Source organism: Rhinolophus hipposideros (genome assembly GCF_964194185.1).
Source record: "Rhinolophus hipposideros genome assembly, chromosome: 3".
In the NCBI taxonomy this organism is placed as follows: domain Eukaryota; kingdom Metazoa; phylum Chordata; class Mammalia; order Chiroptera; family Rhinolophidae; genus Rhinolophus; species Rhinolophus hipposideros.
In genome coordinates, this window is record NC_138049.1 from 100083218 (window position 1) to 100110608 (window position 27391).

The 27391-nt window shown below is 41.1% G+C and overlaps 1 protein-coding gene across 1 annotated transcript in view; it reads right to left on the reverse strand.

Annotated features, from left to right (window-relative positions):
- DNAH8 (dynein axonemal heavy chain 8) overlaps window positions 1-27391 on the reverse strand; it is a gene marked incomplete at both ends in the record, with an annotated part of 336864 nt that overhangs the window by 28933 nt on the left and 280540 nt on the right. Inside the window, 6 exons of the mRNA XM_081042394.1 lie at window positions 7208-7368; window positions 10902-11003; window positions 12817-12933; window positions 21012-21167; window positions 21527-21679; window positions 23673-23746. Coding sequence (XP_080898520.1) covers window positions 7208-7368; window positions 10902-11003; window positions 12817-12933; window positions 21012-21167; window positions 21527-21679; window positions 23673-23746 — 763 coding nt within the window. The remainder of the gene's footprint in view (window positions 1-7207; window positions 7369-10901; window positions 11004-12816; window positions 12934-21011; window positions 21168-21526; window positions 21680-23672; window positions 23747-27391) is intronic.

Here is a 27391-nt window from a genome sequence, read left to right on the forward strand (position 1 = left end):
AAATTTAATGATTTTTTTCTTCTTATGGTAAAAGTAGAGTATATTGTCATTACTATTTGTCTATTCCCTGGCACTTTTCCACAAGCAAAGACATATATATATATATGTCGCAGATCTTCAAAGGTTAAATAGAAGAAAATGACAGTAAATGTCCATATTCATACTAAGAAAATCAGAGTTCATTCTTCCTACTTGTTCCAAGTACACATAAAAAGGGGAAAGACCCCATATCGGGGGTTCTCAGGCGCTCTCTTGGCTCACCTCCAGCTTGAATCTCTCTGGAAATGCTCGGCACCAGTGGCTGGGTGCCAGCAGTACACAGCGCCATGGTCACGGCCACCCTGCTCTTGGCTGGTGGGCACTGGCCGCATTCACTGGCGCCCCAGGGCGGGGCCAATGGAGACGCTGCTGCTGCTGGATGTGACCTAAGAAATCACTTCCGTGGTGGGTCATGTAATTTCTCTTTCATGAGGTGACCTGAGACTAGCCCTTAAGACCTAGACGTGGGGAAGAATCCCTGAAAAGCTGACCCATTTTGCATAAGCGCTGGACAAGCTTCTCCAGACCTTCTCCCCACCGCACTCCAGGCACAGAATGCCAAGGCTGTGTGTACAATTTACATTTCCTTTTCCACAGTGTGATTTTATGTTTGTGAAGACAGAAAAGGCAGAGAAGCCTACTTAGCTAGCTATAATGGAGAACTGCACATATCTTGATATGCCTCAAAACCCAAGGCCTTTCAGGGAAACAGTTCCCATAAAGAAATGCTCTGAGATAAAGAACAAGAACTGTAACTCTCCCTTCGCTCTGGTCCCGAGTGACTTCTAGAAGAATTTCTCCTTGGAGTAAATGTGGGAAGACGCTCACATCGGTCTTGCAGTCGGTAGTTTTGCGGTTATCCAGGTCATCTCTGCTGGGTGCTCATGGATATAAATGCGATGAGCACAATTTTTTTTTTTTAATCTGAAATTCCAAAGTGTCAGTTAACACATAAAGGACCCCAATGAAATTTAAACTGCATAGAGATGAATATAACAATTGTAATATAACATTTGATAAATTTCAGAAGGTAGAAAAATATGCGTAACTGCTACTGAGAAAAGGAGTGAAAAATAAAGAACTGTTTTTGACACTGAGATAGCTTCACGAGCAATGTCCTTGGTACCTTATAAATCTAGATAATACAATATGATTAAACTATGCAAAGCTCTTGGGAGAAATCTCACTTATTTTAAATAATTTATTCAGCTTACTTTCCTACCCTACCCCTACTCAAGGATTCTGCGCTGTTAAGCAAGGACTGAGGAGAGGGACTTGTGTTCCCTTTCCCAAATCTCCCTCTCCTCTCAAATTTACGGATGCTAATGTCAGACTGCAGATTCTGATGAGCAGGGACATAGATTCTTTCCAGCAGCCCAATTCAGCCCCTGAGCATATCGGGAAGCAAGAGTGCTATTGAAGGACGTGAACAGTCAGGTCCATTAATAGGAATTTCTCTAACTGGAAACATTCACATAGATTCAGCCAGTGTATCTCAGAGAATCTGCTCCCTCTCGTGTCGTCAACTGTCATCTCTGCACAAATGCCCCCAACCCTCCCACCTGGGCTCCAGTCCACATTTCTCACCCTACTCAGATACAACTCACTGTCTTTCCTAACGCAGCACGCCCCAGGCAGGACTCTAACTCTTCCTGAAATACACTCCTGTTCCCAACTCCTCCATCAGCCCAACTCCCAGACCAGAAATGGCAGGGAAACATTTGATTACATCCTTCCTTTCACACAGAACTTGGAGATTTAGTTACATCTTGCTGGAGTGGGAAGGGTGTATTTGGGAGTGAGAGCCTAAGGGTAGGTTTTAGCTGGGAAGCTGCGTCTCTTGTTGCTCACTGCCTCCTGGTGGCTAGTGAGGGAACAACGAGGGATTGGAGCGCAGCCCTCCAAGAAGGTTCACTTGCCAGGAAGAGTGAGGCTAGGATTCCAGGCACCAGGTATTTCAGAGCTCAGAGGAAGGAAGCATCAAACCTAGGACAAAGCTCACCCAGAGGCCGAGAACATGACCAAACGTAGAGCTGCAGAACAGAGCCTACTGCCCCGGCAGGAGCCAGAAGAGGGCCAGGTCTCTGGGAAGAGGAGAGCAGGCGCCGGTGGGGAAGATTCTATGACAGACCAAATGGGAAATTAAGACTGGAGATCAGAAGAGGAGAGCCACAGGTCTTACAGGCCGGCTGGTTGTCTCTAACAGAAATAATCCTCTACTTGAGGCAGAGGTTTAGCATTTTTTATTTGACCTCACTCAATGTGATGAGGGATTGCAAGATCCTGACACTTTATTTTGAAGAAAGATGCCTGCCAGCAATGGCATATTGGCCTGTGGACATAGTTGTGAAGAGACACTTGCCAAAAGACAATGAAGGCTGGCTGTGCCCTCTCTACCCCACAGGTAGCAGCGAGGCATGAATGAAAACTGTAGAAGGTTCTCAGCCATTGCTCTATTCATTAAATCTTATCAGTTCCCTTTCTGGACGTGCCCTGCAGCTTCACTCTACCCTTTCCATCCCATCATCAACCCTAAGCTGGGCCTAGATCATCACACACACAGTCTCCAAGATGGTCTATTAGTCCAAATTGCCCTTAAATGTAGGAAAATGTGCTCAATTTCACTCAAAATAAGAGAAAATCAATTAAAATTATGCTGAGATACCACTTGTCATGTCGGCAAAAATTCAAAACTTCACAGATACTGCTGATGAGACTGAAGAAACAGGCACTGTCACCTTGTTGGTGAGAGTGCAACATAGCCCAGCGCGAAGTAAGGGAATTTGGCAATGTTCACTAATGCTTGATCTAGCAATCTCACCCACAGCGATCTGCTCTGAAAGTACATCTCCAACAATACGAGAAACCACAAGCGTGGGATTAATTGAGAAATTGGGGTGGTGGTGGTAGCAAAGTAATGGAAATGCATCGGTAGTGCCCACGCAGAGGTGAACGGGTGGATGAACCAGGACACGTACAGACAATGGCGGAGCACGCAGCCCTACCAGCCACCGCCCCGCTGCTCGCCTGCCTCGCGCCTTCCGCAGCGCCCCCGCCGCCAAGATGCCTGCGCCCGTCAGGCCTTGGCGAGTGGCCAGGTGCTCCCTGCCGTCCTGCTCTGCTTTGCACTGCTGACCATCAAGCTGTATTTGGTGGCCGTCATCACTGGCCTGGCGGACCATGGCCTCAGAGCCCCCCAAAACGACATGGAGACCACCTACCCCTTCCTGCTCCTGGGCCTCATCTACTCCTTCCTGGGGCCCCACCCTTTGGAGGCCCGTGCACTGCCACCCTGTCTTCCTGGCCGCAGGGCACACACCCGGGCCTACCTGGGAGACCCCCGGAGTCCACCTGCTCCCTGGCCTATCGGAGCCCAGCTCCCCTGCGCTCCCGTGCCAGGCAGATCATCTGGGAAGCAGCCTATCACCTGTGACCAGGCGCTGACACCTCCTGGGCCGCCAGGCCGCTGGCCACAAGCCATAGGGGCTGTACTGGGAGGACTGGGCATCCCTTCCAGATTAGTCCCTTAAGGAGATAGTCCCCGGCACCTGGTTTCCTGGCAGCCTGCTGAACACGGGCTCCTGGTCCAGCCGGCCTGTGTGTGTGCATACTCATACATGTGCACACACGTGCAAGTGTACCCTTTGGATTCCTGGGTGACGTGGTCAATGGAACAATTTAGAGATGGATTGTAAAGTTCCATAGACAGTCTCTCCACTCAAATAGCGGAGCACTAAAAACATCACCCCCTCTTCTCTGAGAACGGGAAGACTGAGAGGAGACTCAGTTCAGATTCCTAAACCTAATGACATCTGGATCCAGACCTATGACAAATGCAGACTTCTCAGAAAAAAAATAAAACGAGGAAGATATCTATGAACTGATATGGAGTGATTATAGGATACATTATTAAGTGAAAAAGGCAAGACACAAAATTATATATTCAAATTATATATATATGTGCAACTTTGTGTAAGAAAAGGTAATATGAATATATATGTATGTATGTACTCGTATAAGCAAAAAGAGACACAGAGAAGATAAACCAGAAACTTATGTATTTGGTTGCCCGTAAAGAAAGGGGAAAATAGGGTGGAAATGAGACTTCTCTAAAAACACCTTACGTCTAGTTGTGACTTTTGAATTGTGTTCATGTTCCATATATTTAAAACAATCAACAAAATGGGAAAAAAATCTAAAACGTAATACAAATAGAAACAAACAAATGTACCTGTATCAACTGATAGCACAACCACACAGGAAAACAAAAATCTGAGTGATTTGTGAACATAGTACCCTGTGCGCCCTCAATGAAATCTATTCTAAGGGCAAAAAGAATAGCAAAGAGACCTTGACCTGCACTTAGTACATTTGTTGTTGGTAGTGGTTTTGGTGGAGTTATTTCGGAGAAAGCGAGTAAATGTGTTGAAGTTGGTGGGAACCGGAGCTCTCACTGTGGGAGAAGACAATATCAATATGGAATGAAGGAAGACAAGGAGGAGCCCTGATTGGAGTTATTAGTATTAGCTTATGATAGTTTTAAAAATACCTATTTCCTAGCTCTGTCCACTGAGAGGGACTACAAGCGTGCGCGCACACACACACACACAAATAGATGGGGCTATACATGGATATACTGTAGATATATAAATATACAGAGGTATAAATATAGAAAAAGAAAAAAAAACAAATGGAACAAAAAGTTAATAATCAGTGAATTTAGGTGAAGGGCATATGAGTGTTCCCTGTACTTACAACTTTTCTGATGGTTTGTAGTAGTTTAAAATGAAAGTCAAGGAAAAAAATGCTTTGTCTCTATCATTGCCTCCCATCTGGAGTCCATTTGAGTTGCCCTACTTTGGACTTTTGCTAGCTCTGGTTTCTTTCTGGAGAGCTGGTGAGCCAAACTGGCATGGTAACCCAGGCCCAGGCATGCCATCCCTTTAAGGCAGGGTGAGCTGGTGTCAAGCTTGTTTTATGTACTCCTTGGCAGGATCCTGTAGCACCTGACGGGATCAGATTTCGAGGAACCAGCTCTCATGACTCCTCGCGCTCTTGCCAAGGATGGAATCAAATTTCAGAGCCCTGTATGTGAACCACTTCATCTGCTAATTTACAGGTGCATTGAAACATATTGGTTGTTTTTCTGCCCACTCACAGGAACTATCCCCAGTTTCTGGACTCTTCACGATGTAGAACAATTTAGTATTGCTGACCCATTCGACAAACACTCCCTGAGCATCGGGCACTGGGTAGCACTGGAGGAACAGTAGTGAACACAGACAGAAGTTTCAACATAATGGAGCTGATGATCAATGACGGCAGATAGACAATAGCAAACAAGTTAGTAAATACAGAGTATTTCAGTTGATGATAAAATCTATAGAAAAAAAAACAAGCAAGGAGGATGGAGACTGAAATGGGGGCTGGGGAGTGGTTTGCAATTTTTAAATAGGGCAGCCAGGGAGGGCTTCTTGCAAAGGTGACAGAGCTTTAAGCAAAGACAGGAAGAGGTGAAAAGTTGAGCCACAGTGATATCTAGGGGAAGGACTTGCCAGAAAGTGCAGTGTCCTGCCGTGGGAGCTATCTGGCCTGGGTAATAGGAAGCTAGTAGGCGCTGGAGCTGGTGGCCACAGCGGGAGGGCAGAAGGAGACCAGGCCGAGAGGTGGGGTGGATGGAATGATTGGACCTGTAGGTCACTGCTGGTCTTTGACCTTGACTTGGAGTGAGACAGAAGCCTTGGGAGGGTTCTGAGCAGAGGAATGACATGGTCTGACTTACGTTTTTAAAAGTCAACTAAAGCAAAACTCTTTCTCTGGGTTTTCTCTTTCAGATGTTTAAGTTGATTCTCCAATGAAACCCTGAGGAATCCTTTTTATTTCTTCACGGTTTCCCTTTCTCTAGCTAACTTATGACAACTGTTATTTTTCAAATAACAGCTAGAGCTGCCACCAAAGAGCCATCGTGATTCTGTCATGGGGTCTGAAAAGAGTGTTAGCCACGCATGGGTCTTTCGAGTATGACAAGAACATGAGAGAGATTAGAGGAAAGGAGAAGTTAGAATCAATGTGGGTGACAAGAGAGGCCAGAAGGCCAAGCCTCATGCGAGAGTTGAGGTGCATGCCTAGGGGTGGAGAGACAATGCAATGGTAGCACCCTGGGACCCGGGGGCTGCCTGGCGAGAGCAGAGAACCAGGTGAGAATGTCCATGCCCCATCGCAGGCTTGTGAAAATTGCAGTAGCCGGTAAGTGACGGAGAGAGACACAGCGCACTCCTTCTCAGTCATTACAGGTTAGAATGACCAGAGGAGTCTTGGTTTCTTTCCATTTCCTGAAATCACTCTCCTGGACATAAACTTTGTGGTCTTTCATCAATGGGCCAGAGGCAATGACCATCCAGAGGAGAATCTGAACTTGGGCTTCTGGGAGCCCTCTCTGTGGAGCTGGGTGGTCCTGCTTTCAGGTAGGGACCTCTAGAAAGATGAGGGGTGAGACCTCATCAAAAGGAAGAGTCTGAGAAGGGGCTTGGGACTCGGTGTGTTTCTTTATCCCTTCACTCATTGCCTTGCACCTCAGTGACTGGGGCAGGGACCTCCTGCTGAGCTGCACCCCAACCCCCACCCCCAAGCCTTTCCTCCCAGGCTCTGCATCTGTGCCCTGTGCTCCTCCAGGGGCAGTTCATGACAGATGGTTGCTGGTGACAAGTAAGGGAGACGGACCATGAGAGGGAGGATGAAGCAGGAAGAAAACACCTCATCCTCTTCTCTCTACCCTCCTTGCCCTTTTAGATTCTACTTATGACCATTATTTTTTAATGGATTTTTTTGGAGGCAAGAGACAAAGAGCTGGGAGACGACTGTCCTATCAGTGGAGATCATCAATACCAATAGCAGCAAATGGTTTTATGACACGACAGAGGAGAAGTAATCAATGCAAAAATTAGACCTTTAATGCTGTCATCAACTCCAGAGCAGCAGGATTTAGTGAGGGGAGAGCAGCCAAGTTATGACAAGGTTGTAATTGGGAGACAGGAAATGACACTATTTTTCACAGTAAGATAAAAAGAAGAGAAAGAAGAGAGACTAGGAGAGAAAATGAAATGCAACGTCTTTACCAGACTGCGTTACAAATGAGTTCTTCAAATTAAAAAAAATGCCAGGAACTTACGTAATGTCAGCATTGGGGTGAAGCCCAAAGACTTCGGGGTTATCTAGGGAGGGCAGTGACTGGATGTATTCAAAATATTGGTCCAAGGTTTTGCACAAGGGAATTTTATATCCAGTATAAAAACAGAATGATGGTTCAAACATCTTCTCACTGAACCAGACCTATATGGGAGAGAAAATAGAAGAAATAAAAATCAATAAATATCTTAATGAAAACTGCTACTGGAAAAAGAGGAAGGGTCACCTTATTTCCATTTTAGTCGTTTTTAATATTGCGGTTGAGAGTACCTAAACTAAACCACTAATAGAATAATTAGCACACAGATGAATAAAAGAGAGAGGCCCCAACAGAAACAGTGAAGCCCAGGCCTCTGTTTAACACCAATGAAGCCATTGGCTAAGGGTGGAGAGGAGAACACCGGCCTTGCAAGTCTACTCTCCGCTCTAGTAACCTGACAACCCAGGACCCTACTGTTTAACAGGCTGCGGAGTAGATGGGGCAGCAACCACGCACGGGAGAGGATCTGGCATTGTCAGCGCTCCCTTCCTCTCCCATCAGGGGCTCCCATCAGGGGCCAGGCTTCTGCTCACCTTGGCTCACAGTGGCACTGAGCCCCGCAAGGCCAGGACAACATCTTACAAACGTCTCTCCTCCCGCCCTGAGCCAGAGAGCTTCCCTTAATTAAGTTCTGTCCCTGGCCCCAAGAAGCAAATGTGTCCAACCATCTTATTGTTCGCCGTGAGGACATCCTTTTCTCAATCCATATGAACTGATTATCTGTCGTGTAACAGTGAGAGAACAAATATGTACTTGGTGTGAATAGACTTATTCCGAAGAGGGAGAAAAAAGTGCTGAATGCCTGTGAGCCAGATCTGAGGCAATGACTTCAGTACCTAACAGAGCAATTTTCCCAGTTGGAAGGGAAATAATGGGAAGATACGGGTCGCAGAAATGCAGGCAGGCTGCCTGAGTCACTCAGAGGACTCGATGTGAAAAGAGATGGGGACTGTGACTTATTTCCGTCAATCACATTTTCTCTAGTTACTTTCCTCCATACCCTCTTCCAGCTCTTTTTTGGCCAAGTGATTGCTCTGAATATGGAATACCGTGTACTGGTTCTCTCTTTTGCTTTACTCGCCACGCTTCTGTCCTATTCAACTCCTGTGCACAAGTCACTGAGCTTAGAATGGGGACAAAAAGCAAAGATGAGACACAGACAGTCCTTTCCTTCAGGGAGTTTGTGACCCAGTAGAGGGATAAGCCAATTACATAATAGCCACAGTACAAAGTGCACTGAGGTAAGAGCCAGAGGAAATAAAAATAAGCAAAGTACTAGGGAGGCTTAAAACAGGAAGAAAGAACAGCCAGATGGATGTCAGGCAAGGCTTTATCTAGGAGGTGATTTTGGAGATTAACCTTGAAGGATACGATTTTGACAGTGGAACTTGTGACTGGGGAGAGCACACAAGCTGAGGCATAGGACCGCTGACGCACAATGTGAGGCAGGTCAGGGAAGTGATGAAGTCTAGGGTAAATATAATGTGATGGGAAGGGATAGGGCAGGAAAGGGGAAGTGAGGTCATATTATGAATGACTGTGAATGTCGGGATGATTTAAGGAATGGGAGCAGTTGAAAGTTAAAGTTAAAGAAAAACAGTGCTATGATCATGGTCATTCATCAGAAAGATTATGCTTTCAGTGATGTGGGAGGTGAAGGCTGTGGGGTCTTCGGCACATAAGACAACAAATGACCACAGTGACTTCTGTGTTGCCAGAGGACACAGATCTATAAAAGCTAATTGAAGTTTCTTCCTGTTTTTCTATGACTTTATATGCACATAAATAGCTAGATTCACAAACACATAAATAGCCGAGTTTCACCCAATTTGGAAGACATTTTGGGGGTAGAATCAAAATACAGAATCTGAAGAATACCTGGAATTACTTGGGGAGACATTACAAGGTACAAAGATAAGCAGTCATATTCCAAGGACAAGAAACAAGGTTCCACTATTGTTGGCTTTAGGGAGACACACCATAAGATGCTGAGAACAGAAAAAATGAGCAGGCTTCAAAGATAAGCCTCAAATTGTAAGTCATAGGAATGGAGGACCCAATTTGAAGGCACTGATATACAATACAATTACTGATTCATATAGGGCAACCCTAGGCAACACGGTCAGAGTACAGTGGCCACAAAGCGGTTAGGTCAGCTGGTTAGAAGATAAGACTGAGGCTGAAATCGAGACATCTTTTTTTCTCCTTTGAACCTCAGATACAGAGGTGAGTTTATCATACTCCTTTATTTTATTATTCTCATGAGTTTAGGCCCCTTTTATTTTACTTTTCCCCCTTCAGCCCTGATATCCACTCCCAGTCTCCTTCCCTCTGGGGGCATGTACTTGACATATGTCCTTGAATATGTATTTATCCTTGTGAAATACACACGTATTACTTTATAGATCTCATTTGATCTTTTTAAGCTCCGTGCTCAACAGTAAGTTTTTAAGAACTATGCATGATGTCATACGGATCATTTCGTCCAAGGGCTGCATTGTATTCCACAAAAGGCATGTATAACTTTTAATTCATCTATTCCCCAGTGACAGACTCCTAGGTTGCCTTCAACTTCCCCCACACAATATCACCATGACATTTTTATACATATCCATTTGTGGACTATTTCAAGGAATTTCTGGGACGTAGGATGCTTAATTTCAGCCAGTTTTGCCCCGTTGCCTTCCAGGAGGCAGGTCAGAATCCTCCAGCAGCCACGATCCTGCTTTCACACATCTTTACAGACACTTATTATCATCCGCCTTTCTCCACCTATGGCTTCAAGAAAAACTTGCAAAATTAAGTAAGGGTTGAAAGAAAAATCAGTTTTCTGGTCAACCCCATTTACCAAAATATTCCCAAAGCTTTAGCTTTTAATTTTGTTGAGGTTTTACTTTTGTTGAAGTTTTGTTTAGGGGGGAAAAATCATTGAAACAGAGAATCACTAATATAGATTCTAATAGAATTCAAATAACCATAGTATACTCACATATCTGATTTTCTTCCACTAGGTAATGTATACTGTTTCTTTAACATGTAAACATTTTAAGAAGAGTTTGAGTGTGGTGGGTTATTTATACTATTCATGCTTGATGTGAAAGCTATAATTGCTAAGGAATAATGTTCTCTAGAAAAGGTTTACCAGTGTGATATAAAATCCACATGAGTTTTACTGGGCACAGAGGGAAAAAAAAAAGAACACTTCATCAGTTTTCAATTGTCCTAATGGAAGAGATGAAAAAACTCAAATTATGTTCATTTTCCAATCGCTTATTTTAGGGCTTGAAATCGCTTTGCACTCAGAGGAAGAGGCAGGGAAATTATGTCCAGTGTTTTCATTGAGGAGGGGAGGTGGGGAGAGGCCCCAGCCATGAGCAGCTCATCTACACAGGAGAAGATTCACAGGCCATTGAGAGTGGGCCACGGTTCTACTCTGAACAACAAGCAGATTGCTAGTAAGTTTGGTTTAGGGTTAGGTTTTAGTTTTATATTGTTGGCTGATTCTTTGCAACAGCTTGGCTCTATACATTTTTGCCCCCTTAAGTCAGGCTAACCAATTACAAACAAAAAATGTTCTTGTTTCAAAGGAAACTGTAATAAAATGTATGTTCATGCTTTTTTGCCCAAATAGACTTACTCTAGCAAAGCAGTTAAGTAGCCTTTTGTCAAAGTCATCTGTCACTCTGCCTCCATATTGTACTTCTCCAATCATATACCGAACTGTACTCCATGACACACCCTTTATTAAAAATACAAAAGAATTATTTATTGTCAATTCACACAGATAATTCTAAACATTTCAGGTCTTTCCTAGAGGAAAGATCTGGAAAAGGAAGCACTAGCTAGGCTGCATTTAAAAGTACTCCTTATGTATATTAATAACTCTTTTGCTATTACATGACTGGAACTGCTGTGGTTTGTTCACCAAAGAAAAATCTATAGCACTAAATATCAGTGAATATATTGCTCATTGATTATTTAAAATAGAGGGAAAACCCTTTTTTTAAAAACTCTGTAGATGTAATCATCTATAATGCTCATTACAGTGATGCCAAGGTGTTAGAGAAGAAAAAAAGTTGTGTTTAGTGAAGAAAGTAGAAAAATCAAGTAATCAACATTTTACTTATACCTTCTGACTCAGTATGAGAACAACTAGGAAATTACTCATTCACAAGAGTTTTTTTTACAATGAAATCCTTTGATGTCTCATTCTGTAAGCTATAACTACATCAAAGTATTTTTAAATTTCCATGGCAATTTTATACTAGTAATACATTTTATATATTAATAGCTTTTATTTAAAAAACACTTCAATACATTTGGGTTAGGAGAATTAAGGATGCTTGATTTTTCTTTATTTTCTCTTGGTTAAAATTTTGTTTTTCAGCTTTGTTGCCTTTCAAAGCAACTATTTCAAGATAACTTGTATTTGTATACACCAAAATGATGATCACAGAACATGAGCCCATGTAATACAATTTTTCATCAAAATGTTATACTCAATTTACTGTCCCTTTGTAATTTCAAGGAAAAAATGATGGCTTGATTCCAGATTTCCCACCTGCCCAGATAAAAATTCATCATGGCTTACTCTCACAATACTGGTACTAAGGTATCTATAATTATCTTCAAGACCTACTGGGAGAAGAAAGAGAAAGACAGGCAGTAGGAAATGGGTATTTACTGAGCCCTTATTATGCACCACATACTGTGCTTTCACAAATACTAACTCATCTATTCCTCACAGAAACCATGGCCGTTTTATAGATGAGGAAACAGGCTCTGAGAGACGCACAAACTTGTTCAAGATCATAGAGAAAACAGATTTCCAACCCTTATAACACATTGTGAAAGGATAACTGGTTTTGCATTCTTACTTCTGTGGCTTTGAGGAAGTCCCTTATTCCCTCTTGTCTGTCACCTCATCAGTAAAATGGGGATAATTGTAATGGCTTCTGTGTCTACCTCACAGAGTTGTGAAAATAAAAAATGAAATCCTGCCTATACAAGCCCTTTGAAAATTGACATGCTATATAATGATCAGTGACCATTATTAGAAATTGCCGCTGTTTATATACATAAGTTTAAACATCTTTAAGATATGAGTTAGGTGAAAAGAACTTTCCCATGAGCTAGGAGATAGCACTTTCACTTCTGAGGAGGTACCAGTGAGGTGAAGGAAGAGAAGTTTGATTTAAGGTATGCACATTCTCTTTAAGTGCACTGTGACACTTGGGTATGATATGAGAAAGGCTGTGTTTCTCAGCACATTGAGTTTTTTCATTAGTGGTTTGCCTCTGTTGTGTACGTGTGCAGGAGAGGAACCAGGGGGGACACACATGTGAGATAGAGAGTCCAGATGCATTTCTATGGGCAGTCTGGGTGTGAGTGGAAATGGCTGGACCAGTAAATAGCTGATTGGAATCAGCAGTCCCTTTTCAGGGATGTGGGGGGACCTCAACAGGTTCACTGACTATCACAGATTGAAAATGTCTGTAGAACCTTGATTTAAGGACAGCAATAAAAACAGAAAAAAACAAAATTTCACTCACTTTTTTAATATCGCATTCATCAAGGTGATTCTGAATAAACTGAACACTGGCTGTAAAGTCAGCAGAATTGAATTCATAGGGAATATTCCATCCTAAGGGACCAAATTTGCGTCGCTCCTTAAAAACACCAAAGAAAAGTAAGTACACATACTGAGACTTAAAATTGTATGCAGCTGATTCTTTTTTAAAAATTATCATTGAAACATAAAGTACAGTAATATTAAGGCACTATATTGAAATAAGTTGATGTTGTAAAAGAACAGTATACAATTTTAAATATGTTAACTATTCAAAATATCATTCCATGGCTCTACAGCCAGATGGCTTACAAGAACAAATCTCCAAAGATTTGCCAAATTGGAGTTCTTGGGTTTAAAAAAATAAAGTCCATGTCTCTATTGCCAAATCCAAAAAAAAAAAATGCATTAGGAGCTCAATAAATATCTGCTAAATGACTTTATTTAGTGTAAATTGGACTCTTGCTTGGAAGTTTCAAATGTTAAATGTAAGGGTTTACATTTTTGTTTTTCAAGTTGAATAACTTAAGCACTCAAGAGCATTTCGACTCCCTGCTAGTTTCACTTTGTAATTTTGCAATTTCAGATTTTGAAAACTAAATAGTTCTCCTGTAAAACGTGAGGCATCTGTCTTAAATTTTTCACATTGCCCTCATTTGTACTCTCTAATGAAACACTGGCTAACTGTTTCAGATTTAGCATATGCCAAATTAAGCATAATAATCAAATTGATCTCAGATGAAATGATTCAATTGCCTTGGTATTTTGGAGGCCATTTTAAAGGCATGCAAGTGTTCAAACTGGTATTTCCAGGTCCTGATCACCTAGCAAACCACATAGATGAGCTCAAATGTTGCTATACCATCAGCTTTTCCTGGCCTAGTACACAACCAGACTCTAAGGATGGTCCAGTGATTGCTTCAGATTAGCTCCTAGGCCTTTGACCCTAGTGCCTTAGGTTAGAACCCATGTGGAGAATAAAATCCCTGTGTATATAGGGGAAGTTGTAATTATACTTCTCTACTTCTAAATATATACTTTTTTGTCTCTTCTGCCTTCCCCAACATGCACACACATGCACATACACTGTTTTCACAAACCATTCCAAGCCTTTTTTCTGTAGCTGCTTAATGCTTTACATCCTGAAAATACCACCTTGTAAAGGAATCTAAATGAGTTTTAGTTTGGAAAAGTTCATGGACAGGTCAAAGATGAACTTCAGAAAGCAAGAAGATTTTAATTACTGAATTTCAGGATACCATTTTAAAATATTAAGTAAACTGTGAAAATTCATTTGGGTCCAGGTATCTGGCCCTGGGAGATGAGACTGAGGGCAAACACACAACTCTTGAAAATGTCTGCTACCATTACTTCTAGACCTGTACTTCTTTAGGCTAGGTTGTCAGGCCTTAGACATTTGTACGGTGTGACTCCCACAGTTATCCCTTAGCTAATTCCATCAGAAGTCAACAACTAGCCCAAGAAGAGCCAACCAGATTCCTTCTCCCAGGAACTTGGACTTAGGGTTCAGAATTGCTTTTGGAGTTTATCCTAGTCAGAGCTTAACTTAGGAGACTTATAAACTCGGGCGCTGTGAAGCACAATCTTCCACCTTGAACATAGAGAAGGTGAGAAGGAGCAGAGGTACAGTCTCAACTGAAGGAGAGACTTGTGTTATCCCAGGTGCAAGAAGAGGAGGACTGGCTCTTAATGGTGTCAGCTTCTCTTGATGGTTTTCTGCTTCCTGCTCTCAGCACTCATGTTGCTGCGATGTGTTTTCCTAATTGTTTCATGTTGAAATATTTGGTTCTGTAACCAGATTTTGAGCCTTGACAATGAAAAACATGTCTCCCCTTTTGTGTACCTGTATTTTGGGGTAAGGACCATAGCTGTCTAATGAACATTAGTGGATAATTATCAGAATGAAAGGCACTTTTCCTCTCACCGTGGGGTGGGGGGCTGTGTCAATTATGAGGCTGTGACAGACTTTTGAATTTCTTGAGTGGGTCCCAGAAACACTGAGGTGAGTCTCCTCCAGGTTATTCTGAGAGCAAGGGTGGTTTGGGAGGAATGAAAATGCATTCCCTGGAATTTCTCCTACTGAGATCTTCAAAGAGAAGAATGTTAATCTCCTATTGGTGAAATGCAAATGTTTTCTCATTTTTAAAAAAGAGATAATCAAATCTAAAATAGCTTTACCTACCTTTGACTTAATTTTTAAAACTCACTGTTCAATTAGACAGGAGATTGAATAAAGAATAACTTCCCTTTCAATTACTGAAGCTGCTTAAATTGGCTCTATGGAAACATTCCCATTTATATGCACTGAGCAATAGCAATTCAGTTGCTCCTTAAAATGTAATCTTTGAAAATTGCCCCAAATGCTGAAATTTGCCTTGCTTTGTGTTACTTGCTGTCAATTTTCATTTAAGCATTCACAGTATAGGTTGGGTCACTAAAGTCATAGACGGTTTAGTTCGTCTTGGAAAAAAAAATTGGTGGGCGTCTTTTCTTTCACAAATAAAATCATTTCACTTTTCTTATCTTTTTTTTTTTTTTTGTATTCATTGATCTCTCTAAGTGACAATAAAGAAAAAAACTCCAAATTATCACCTTGGGATACTATCAGGATAGACTCAAACCACTGGGATCTAAGAACTCATTTGAAAGCTCAAAAGCAGGAGACTTTTAAAATTTGGAACATTTGGAATAATGAATCTCTTCAGCCCAATTATTATTTTTGAAACTATGGAATGAATCTTATGTGATACAACAGAAAAATATTAAAATTGATGTGTTTTCCTAATTCGAAAAGATATATGTACCCCAGTGTTCACTGCGTCATTATTCACAATAGCCAAGATATGGAAGCAACCTAAATGCTCATCAATAGATGGTTGGATAAAGATGATGTAGTACATATTTATAATATTACTCATTCATAAAAAGAAATAAATATTACCATTTGTGACAACATAGATGGACCTAGCGGGTATTATGCTAAGTGAAATAAGTCAGAATCAAAAAGACAAATACCATATGATCTCACTTATATGTGGAATCTAAAGAATAAAATAAAAGAACAAAACAGAAACAGACTCATAGATAGGGAGAACAAATCAGTGGTTGTTGGATGGAAGAGGGGGTTGTGGGCAGGGTGAGAAAGGTGAAGAGATCAAGAAGTGCAAATTGGCAGTTACAAAATAGTCACGGGGATATAAAGTGAAGCCTAGAGAATATAGTCAATAATGTTGCAACAACTATGTATAGTACTGGGTGGGCACTACACTAATTAGGGGGATCACTTTGTAAATTATATAAATGTCTAACCACTATCCTGTACACCTGAAACTAATATAAAATAATATTGAATGTCAACTATAATTGGAAATTTAAAAAAGACAAAAAAGTTGATGTGGTTTCAAGAAGTTTTAACCTAATTGAGAAAATAAGACCAAGAAACAAGGGAAGGACAGTGTTATAGTGAGCATAATTAACTGTCAAAATTTAACAGATAAGAAACCTGAAGAAGACATGCAATCAGAGGCTTCCGGGAAGAATAAAACTGAAGAACGAAACTGAAACTGGTCTCTTCTGAAGAAGGAAGAAAAGACTGCCAGGCGTGGCAAGGGCCCTGAGCAGACAGGAACGCAAAGCTTGTGATTCATCCAGAAGGAGGTTGCGGGTAAACGCTCTCTGGCAGCAGAGGGCAACCTCGGTGAGCAGCCAGGACACATCCCCACGGGATGGTTCAGGGATGCAATATAGGCCGATAGGAATGTCAAGATGAATAGCTCAAATCTGACTCAACGGAAGGGCGTTATTACCCGTTATTAAGTCGGAGAGGGAAGATGTTAGCAAGACTTTTCTACTCACTTCTTAATTTAACCAGTACAGTGCCCTCTTTTTAGTCCAAAAAATATATACAACACAGAACTACTAGTGAATAATGGGAAACTCAGACTCCTTAGAACACTAAAGAAGAGTTGCTCAATGGACTCATCACTGTAATGATGTCAAAACTATTTCCAATTTTATGTTAGATTCTGCCTCATCTCAATGATCCCACCTTCTATAGTCCAATGCAGATTCCCTTCACTCACATCTGCGAAACAAGGCTCTCTTTGGAGCATCACACTCTACTTATTTAACACCTGGACCTAACTCAAAATGAAAAAAATGCAATCTGTACTAGACAATGTAAGGGAAACTTTAGTGGGTAAAAGCAATTAACAGACAAGGCCAGAACTACAGAGGAAAATGTGAAAGATCTTTTCAAAAATCGGTATCATAATATTATAATTATGTTGAGGACATTTAAACTAAGAACTTTATGATCACACCTCCCCAAAGCAAGAACTTTATACAGACTATTAAATTTGAAGGGAGTGTTTGTCAAGGCTCAAACTTTGAGAAAGAAAACAAAATGTAGGAGAAGGAAACACTTTTCTGAATGAAGAACTGCTGACAGTGGAATGCCCTGGGCCATTTTTATTTAATAGTTAGATTATTTTTAAGAGCTGTGATAAAACTTCCAAGTTTGCAACTGCCAGTGCAGGCCTTAAGAGCTCCTAATAAATGACTTTAGCAAAAACCCTCAGAGTTGTGTGTAAGCCATTAGAAAAGTCCCAAATGTGGTCCCAAATCAGTCCCAAATAGAAAAGTCCCCAAAGTCTCAAATGTCTGCCAGCCAAGGTGAGGGGGAGAAAAACTCCAAACCATGAAAAGGACATAAAAATGACTGAAGACAGGTCTCCCTTAAAGGCAGTGGCTGTTTGGCAGTTATTATCAATTCCTGTTGCATATTAGAATCATTTGGGAGCACCCCCCCACACCCTGCCACCGCCTCCCAGGGACTCGGGGGCCCAGGAAATGGCCGAGAACCATTGCTTGAGATGTTCACTTGGTTCAATGCACTGGGCAAACAAACGGTGGTACATGGACCCTCAATAGGACAGAACCAGAAAACGTTATTCTGAACTTCTGTAGGGCGTGTTGCGAAGAGACTAGAAATGCTATTGCTGAGTTTCAAAAGACCAAGACTTTGGAGGAAGATATATTTAAAATTCAAATCCTGAAGGAGTGAACCCGAGCTTGCTCTGAAACCCAGCATGGTGCTATGGTGGATTTCCTGGGAAACCATAAAGAGATCATTTTGAGGCCAGAGGGAAGCTTCCCTGGAGCGTCATCTTCAAGAGGATGCAGAAATGTCCTCAGGGCAGAGTGGCCAAATGAGTTGAGGCGTGCGCCAGGGCACTGGGAATGAAAGGCTCCTATGGGGAGGGTAGATGGCCGCTGGCAAAGGCAGACACCACCTGAATGCAATGAGAGTGAGCAGCCGCTACTGTAGTAACTTCCTGATCCACACAGATGGTAAGTTCCTGGAGGAAACGGGAGGGGAGCCAGGGGTTATTTGGAGGAGCAGAGCTTACTGCAGACTGCCTATTCCCGTGGTGCCACCCAGGACACCCTCTTACTGGGTAAGCCTGCTCCCACCTGGACGACAAAACAAACTGTACCCTCCGCTGCTCTTCTGACCAAGGAAGTTGTCCTTGACCAGCCAATTGACTTTCCCTTCTTATACCTTATTGGAGAGCACGAGTGCTCACTGTGCCTTCTGCAGCAGGAGTAGGGTCCACATAACACATGATGCCCTTGAGCTGTGGTGAGGTGAGGGGATGATGCCAAACCATGATTCAGTAAGAGAAATGTCAGAGAGCAGGCAGCTTAGCTATTTTACTACGAGGTGCTGCATTCTGATGTGTGATAGACTCCAGCATGAACCGCTTCCCAGCTCAGAAGCTTCAGATTATGTGACGTGAACCATTTTTCTGTTCTATCACTCTCTGCAAGGATACAAGTATATACATCATGTTTGCATAAAGCAAAGCGTATCTGGGTTAATTTAAGGGAATCAATTAATCAATGAACAAATCAGGTATTCGGCTATTATGTCCAACACTAGAAAAATATAAGTCACAATGTATCCAGTTCAGAACAGACCGTCCTATTATCAGTTGTGTCTGGAACGCTAATGTTGACATGCATCACTTGGACATCTTACTACAAGGCAGACTCTGACTCAGCAGGTCTGGGCTGGGCCTGAGGGAAGTGGATACTGCTGGCCCAGGACTGCAAGCCCCTAAAGAATTCCAGATTTTTCTATCAAGCTGGCTCTACCCTAACCAAGTTAAGAGGAAATATTTAGCCGATAGCACAGTAAACATTTCTGAAATTGATTAAAAAAAAACAAAAACAGGGCTAAATATGCTTGAATTATCTGCACTCCTTGTATAGTCGTTTTTCCCATTTCTAAAATTCTCACTTCTAATAGAATTTTAGAAATGGGAAAAATCTTGAAAGATCACCTCCTTCTGCCTCTAAATGCACAGATAGGTAGGTAGAGGCCCCGAGAGGAGCATAACTTCACCAACTTCACAGAGCTAATTGATTTCACAGGAAGTGGTAAAGTCTAGGCCTCCTGAATCTCAATGAAGAGCTCACGCTAGCACTACTACGGTTGGATTTTAAGAGATTTTTAAGCTTTTTTTCAGAGACATGCCATTGTTAGCTTCATGGTCCTAGCAACAGAGTCTTTTTTTTTTTCTCTTTTAACTCCAATAGAAGTCATTTTAAGTGCAAGCACACTTCAGCCCCATGACTGGACCATGGTCCGTTGTTCTTCCGATTAACACTTGGATAATGGCCACTAAAAACACAGGATGCCGCGCTGACCATATGGAATATATCCCAGTCATCTCTCCATGATAAGCACGATGGAAGAGTTGAATCATCACTACTAGGCACAGAATCATAAAATATGTTATTTGTGAATTGGGAATTAAATAACAGAGTTAAAGCAATATTTGTATTAGCGTGTGATAAGGTCCAGCAAAGCGAATAATTCCCAGATAAGAATGCATGAAATAGGCTTTGGTGTCATTTACAATCTGAAGGCCACAAAGGGACTTGCTATAAATAACCACCCACAAAGAGTTTTACCTGATTTTAACTCTCTCAGGATTCAGGGACAGATAAACACCAGCTGTCCCCTCTACACAGCCCTCTCTGTTGGGCAGTATGGAACCCTATAAAACAGTAGCAACAGTAAACCTGAGAGCAAATACACCCAGCATTTTGTGGGGTAAGCACCCAATTCCCCTCTTCCTCTGGGCAGGGCAGGGAGAGAGGAGGTGAGGATCCAAGCACCACTGTGAGCAGCTAAAGCATGGCGCCTGGAACAAGCCAGTTGATTCACTTTGTCCTCACTCCAGTCTCAGGGAGGGAGAAATGCAGGAAGGGGGTTAAAGGAGCCTTTTCATCTCTCTGGGAAATCAAGGAGTGAATCAAGTATGTTAACATTAGATGGCTTTTGAATACAGAACAAAATTCAAAATTCACATGGAGAACAAAGCATGTGATATATAGATGATGTATTACAGGGTTGTACACTTGAAACCTATGTAATTTTACTAACCATTGTCACCCCAATTTTAATTTAAAAAAACGTAGAACAAAGCAATGAAATGAAAAAATCCCATAGACAAGTTGCCGGGTAGCCATAAAGTCAGTCAATTACTATTTAAGTATATGGGAAAAGCAAACAGCAAACAACCTGGAAAAAGACAGATGACACTGTGCCTTTTCCTCCCGACTTCACTTTCACTAGTGGGGAACAGGGTCAAAACATACTTGCATCTGAGGTAGCCACTGTGGGGCTTAACTCTGAGATCTGCTGCTTACCAAGTGAACTTAACCTCTCTGACTCTCGATTTCCCCAGTTTTGAAATGGTGAGAATGCTGCCTTGAAATGTGGTTGTTTGTATTATATGAGTTGGCGTATGTAACACTCCTGGCCAGTATCAGCACTTTGGAAACTAAGCTTCTACCTAAATCATCTATTTGTTCAACCCGCAAATGTTTATTGAGCTCTGGCAATGCCTCAGGTGCTGCTGTGAGACAAGGGAGATTGTTTGGCCCTTGAGAGGCTTACACTACAATGGAGGTGGGGGAGGCCATGTGAAGTGCATACATAAACATTCCAGGGCAGGTGGGGAAAAGTGGCATGAAGGAAGAAAAGCAGGGTGAGGGGATGGACAGTGCAGCAGAGACCCCCTCACGGAAAGCAACATAACATCATTAGCACCCCTGAATGTACAAACTGCTTTCAGACGTTACCTGCACAGTGGAGTGTAAAAATGCGACTGTGTAAAGCATTGGCTTCCACATGGGTAAGTTACTGATGTCCAGAAGGTCTTGATTAATTCCCGCAAAGGTTCTTTTCAAACCTGCTCGGACGCCTTGGGGTGGCTCATTAGTGAATTTGAGAGAACTCTGTCGTAAAAAGCAAATGGTAATATTGTTTCTATAAATTATTGTAAAGGATAATATAGGAATTACAATACATCAGACAACAACATGCTTATGGTACATAAAATATGTGCTGAAATTCAGCCCTGTGTAAACTAATGACATTGATCAGAGGTGAAACCCAATAAATGAGTCCCGAGTGTTAGAATTCTTCTGTAGAAATATTTGCTACATAATCTTGGTGATTACAGTATAAAATTTTGCACTGCAGATTGTACTGGACCAAAAAGCCCTGTTGTGTTTCCATCTTTCGATAATTCCAATTATGCTATCTTAATTCGTAGAACTTTCAAGAAAAAGACACTTATTTCATAGTAACAAACCTGCAGCAATGTAATTGGAAATCGATCGTGGGGCTCGGTGGTTATCCATACTCGGAAAGAATCATCATTGGCTTCAGTGGTAATTATTGTCTCCAGCAATTCTTCCATGAATTCTAGGCCAAGGTGACAATTTTGCAGTAATACCCAGCCACCCTGTATTGCAAAATAATTTAATATTAACATCTTATAACCTTTTTGCTATGATTTTAATAAAAACAAAATGTACAAATTATTTTAAACCTTTGCTTAGGGCATGTGAATACTGTTTTGAGCATATATTTTTTAACAGAAGTATTATAAGTCAATACAACAATTTCTTCTGCTATTGGTAAAGCTGGTTACTTGGAATTAAGTGGGTTTAAAGTGATTTTATTCTGCCACCCCTGGTTCATCAGAAACAGAAATTAAAACTTGCAGTCAGACTTGAATAACTACAGTGTGTGCACCATCTAATGGTGAGAATGGAAATTTTGGAATTTGTAACTTAAATTGTCCTGCGTAAGGTAAATCAGAAATGACTTACCCCCAAACCAAGTCATCCACAGTTACAAAGAGAGGTACACATTCCTTCATGAAAGTTGGAGACAATACATTTGGTAACACTCGCTACCATAATACTAAACCTCATTTCTTTGTCATCACTCTTCCCATACATTCCTGAAACCACAAAACTTATTAAGCTATCTAAATACTTGCTAACACTATCAGTAACAATGAAAATCACATAACCATCATTGCTGTATGAGAAAATAGTTTATTAACCAGACGACATTTTGATACCCTTCTATAATGAGATCAGGTAAATACAGCTACAAGACATTGAGCACAATAAGATTTGTGTATTATGCCTTCTACTGTAAGAGAAAATACAACGTAGTCTAGCTCAAACAGCAAAGAGGACACGTTGGTCTAGACAACTTGGGTGTCCAGTGGAAGACGTGGACTTCACAGTTGGTTTGTGTCAGCATGGACCCTGTTGCTTTCTGGTTCTTCACTCTGCATTCTGCAATGTCAGCTTTATCCCAAATCTTCATGTGACAATGTAGCTGTACCTACCTGTTCACATTCTTTTTTCTAATAATGTTATTATCATCAGTACCATCCCACCTCAAGAAATAGAACGTGGAAGTTATAAAAGTTAGTATACCAAAGAAGGTTAATGTGAAATGCAGTACTTAAATTAAAAAGTTTTTCACTCAAGGAAACGAAAGAAATTACTTAAGGCCCAAAGTTCAACTGTCAAATCACTCAATAAAGTGAATCATTTGATCTGAGTAAAAATGATTATATATAATTGCTTTGATATATATAAATTAAATACAATATATCATTGGAATTAATTAAGTGATAAAGATTAAGGCTTAGGGCACTTGAGAATTAATGACTAGCTTAAAAATTTGATGGCCCAAGTAGAGTTTTAGCCCATTAACCCTCTCTAGTCATTAATTCCCAGGGAAAAGCTGCACTGAAGTTGCTACGGACGTTATGAGATCAAAAGCTTAAAAATAAACCAAGTTCTTATTTTATTTTCATAAACGGTACAATTTTTTTATTACAGCTGAAATTGCTATCTACCAAGAATTTCTAGAAAATTAATATCCTGTGTATTTATTAGGTGTGACAGAAAACATTTCTCAACATTCCATCCAGCTTGCAATAAAAACCATTATCAATATTTAAACACCACATCCTCAAATATTTATCTGCCTGAAACTATCCATTAATTAAAAATGAAAGTCTAACTTTAACCAAAAAATTGAACTTAACTGTCTCAATCTGTCACCTCTTAAAGCACTATCTATTAATATTGATCATGAAATTCCAAGACTGCTGGAACTGCATACTTAGGAAACAGAAAGTGTGTCTGCCAGATTGTCAAAAAAATTTAGTGAAAATAAAATGGAGCATATACTACACAAAATGGAACATGCTTTTTGTGGGCTGACTGAAACAACCTAGCTTGAGGTTTAAAATTCACGGGTAATCACAGGTTGACTCTATATACATAAACAAAAATGGAAAGAAGGATTGGGCATCACAGGCAGAATGCTTCCCCCCTCACTGTGGTGGTCCCAGGTAGACCAGATGGCCAGAGGAACAGCAAGACCGGTGCGTTAGGAGTCGTGCGTGATCTCTCACTGCATACCTGCTGCATTGACATCTGAATCAGCTTTCGAGCATGTACTTCCTGTCCTTGCCCCATTGAGATAGTTCTGCATTCTGTAACATAGGAGAAGGTTCACTATGATAAAACAAAAATTTTATAATGGGATTGGGACAAAAATAATTTCTGAATGGTCATAGCCTCTAAGAAGGAGCCTATTCCAATGGGTCTGACCTCTGGTTGTGTTGATGAGAGAGAGGAGTAGAGCAGAAACTGGAGGAACCACCTGGAGAAGTAAGGGCAAGGAGAGAGAGACAGACAAAAGGCACAAGCTTGGGCTTTTAGAGAGTTCTGGGGTCTTTGGAGATAATGAGAAGAAAGACGGATGGTGGGAGAGGCAGCTACAATACGTATTATCAAAAGTATTCAGAGGATTTTTAAATTTTGCCGTATGTTTTGACTATAAACCTCCTTTGGTGTTTTATAGATGCTTCAGTAAAGATTTAATTGGCATTTTATTCATTTAAGATGTCAGGCTTGCAGTGTTGTCTGTTTTGGTTTTGTTTGCATGTTTATCCATTTTCTGAGCTGGAACTCGAGGCAACTCAGCCCTGTGAGGGGTAACTGCTTCTCAGATTAAATCACCACCTTGGAGCTGAGTATGGAGAGAAAGTGAACGTCACTCTGAGATCAGAAGTGTGATTATAATTCAGGGGACAGGACACTATTTAGGCTCATTAGTAAATGTGATGTCCCAGGCGGAGAACCACATTTGTGTCCTGCCATATGAATTTACTAAATTGAAGAAGTCTATGAATCATGCTTATGAAATTCGAGTTGGAAATTAACTTTTAAGCAAATCTTTGTGGACCTGGATTTTCTTGAGTTTGAGAGCATGACCTCAGCACAGGGGAAGGAGGTCACTGCAGACATTGTGCAACAGCGTATGCTTTTACCCTGCTTTATGGGATGAGTCTGAATCCTCAGAAAATTGGGCCGCGGTGGCTGGGCAAGCAATGAGGCTGGTTTGAGAACTGCTCACAGAGGCTACAAGAACTGGAGAAATTCGTGGGATGGGGAGGGAAGTATTTCAGGAACCAGAAAAAAAAAGGTTTCAGGATACACCAGTAGGGTTTGCAGGGTGCAATATTGAGGGTTATTTGTGGACTCAGGGCCACAAGAAGAAAGTGGGCAATGGGCGCCTGACTGAGGATGGAGGAGCACTGCCTGGAGAATCAGGAATTGCAACAGGCCAAGGGTTACTGAACAAAGCTGGATCCCAGCCCCCCAAGTCCCCCATGAATCTCTCCTGCTTAAGTGGAACCAGGCACCGCTCCCAGGGGCATCTGAGAAGAATCCACACAACCTATACAAGGAGAAGAAAGGGAGGTGGGACTCGAATGGGAGGATCCTCTGGATTGTACAGAAAGACAGTGAACCCTTCTCATTTTGGAAGAACACACAAATGCTGAGGAGGTCACTGGGGAAAGGCTGATATGGACAAAAAGTATTAACACAGGAACGTGAGCCACACTCTATCTCTTTTCTTTCCAACTCTTCTGAAATACACCTTCTGAGAAGAAGAACTGGTTTTTGTTCAGATGTCCTGAGTTTCTTATATTGATCAAGGTAAGGGGTCAGAAGGAGACATTGCTTTAAAACATATCGAGAATCTGACCACTTCTCGACATCTCCACTTTAATTCCCCTGGTTCAAGGGACCATCACCTCTTGCCTGGAATTTTGCAATAATTTCCTAATCTCACTCCCACTCTTGTCCCCTACTAGCTTTTATTCCCACTGCAGACAGAAGGATTCTGTCAAGCCCTAAGTCAGATGATGTCCATCTGCTCAGAACCATCTGATGGCTTCCCATTTCGTTCAGAGCATAATCCCAAATCCAATCCAAAGTTCATACCTGCAGCCTCTAAGGCCCTACACAATCAGCCCCCACAGCAGCCACACTACACTACACTACACACACACACACACACACACACACACACACACACACACACGTTTCTTGTCTCACAACTCTTCCCCTCATTCATTCATTTTTCTCCAGCTGCACTGGCCTCCTCACACGTGCCAGTGTCACTGCTGTTCCCTCTGCCTGAAACGAGTTTCCTTGACAGTTGTATTGACTCACTGCCTTTACATGTCAGGTCCTCCTCATACTTTCAGTGAGGCCTTTCCTGACCGTCCTATCTAAAAGAGCACACCCACCCCATCACTCGGCCCCTTAGCCTGCTTCTTCCTTATATGCTTTTCTTAGCTTATTATACAATTGTTATCGATTATTGGCTGTTTTGCCCCCACACTAGAATGTCAGTCAGTTCCATGAGAGAAGGGATGTAGATCATGGTGTCTTACTCAGCACATAGACACTGGATGGCACGTAGTAGATGCTCAATAAACATTTTCTTAGACTTTTAAAATTGATATTATAAATTTATCCTTTTAAAGTATACTATTCAATGTATAGTACATTCATGAAGTTGTAGAACCATCACTACTATCTAATTTCAGAACATTTTCATCAGCCCCAAAAGGAAACCCCACACTTATTAGCAGTCACTCCCCATCACCCTCTCCCACCGCAGCCACCACTAATCTACTTTCTTTCTTTATTCTAGACATTTAATAAGAATGGAATATACAACATGTGACCTTTTGTGTCTGTTTTTATTTAGCATAATGTTTTTTCGGTATATCCATGGTGTAGCGTGTATCACAACTTCATTCCTTTTGATGGCTGAGTAATATTCCATTGTATGTATAGACCACATTGTGTTTATCCACTCATCAGTTGATAGACATTGGGTGATTTCCACTTTTTGCCTAGTATGAATAATGCTGTTATGAACATTCATGTAGAAATCTTTGTGTGGACATGTTTCCAGTTCTTCTGAGTATATATACTTAGGAGTAGAATTGCTCAGTCATATTATAACTCAATATTTAACTTTTTGAGGAACTGTTTTCCAAAGCAGCTTCACCATTTCACAGTCCCATCAGCAATGTATTAATATAAAGGTTCTGATTTTTCCACATCCTTGCCAACACTTGCTATTAATCCATCTTTTTCTTATTAGTATGGCCATCTTAGTGGGAGTGAAGTAGTATCTCATAGTTTTGATTTGCATTTCCCTAATAACTAATGACACTGAGAATCTTTTCATGTGCTTATTGGCCACTTGTGTATCTTCTTTGAAGAAATGTCTATTCAAACCCTTTGTTCATTTTAATTTTTTAATTTTTTTGACATTCAATATTATTTTATATTACTTTCAGGTGTACAGCATAGTGCTTAGGTATTCATACAATTTATGCAGTGATTCAAGACTGTTTTGCTATTTTGGGTCCCATGTATTTCCATATGAATTTTAGGATCAGTTTGTCAATTTACACAAAAAAGGCATCTGGGATTTTGATAGTTGTGTGTTAAACCTGTAGATCAATTTGGAGAATACTGCCATCTTACTAATATTAAGTCTTTTGATCCATGAACATCGAATGTTTTTCCATCTTTTTAGTTATTCTTTAATTTTTGTCAACTATGTTTTGTAGCTTTCAATGTACAAGTCTTGCAGTTATTTGTTAAATTCATTCCTAGGTATTTTTTATGATATTGTAAATAGAATTGCATTTATAATTTCAATTTTGGATCTCTCTTGCTAGTATGTAGAAAAACAATAGATTTTAAAATATTAACCTTGTGTCCTGAAATTTAGTTAAACTCATTTGTGAGCTCTAATAGTT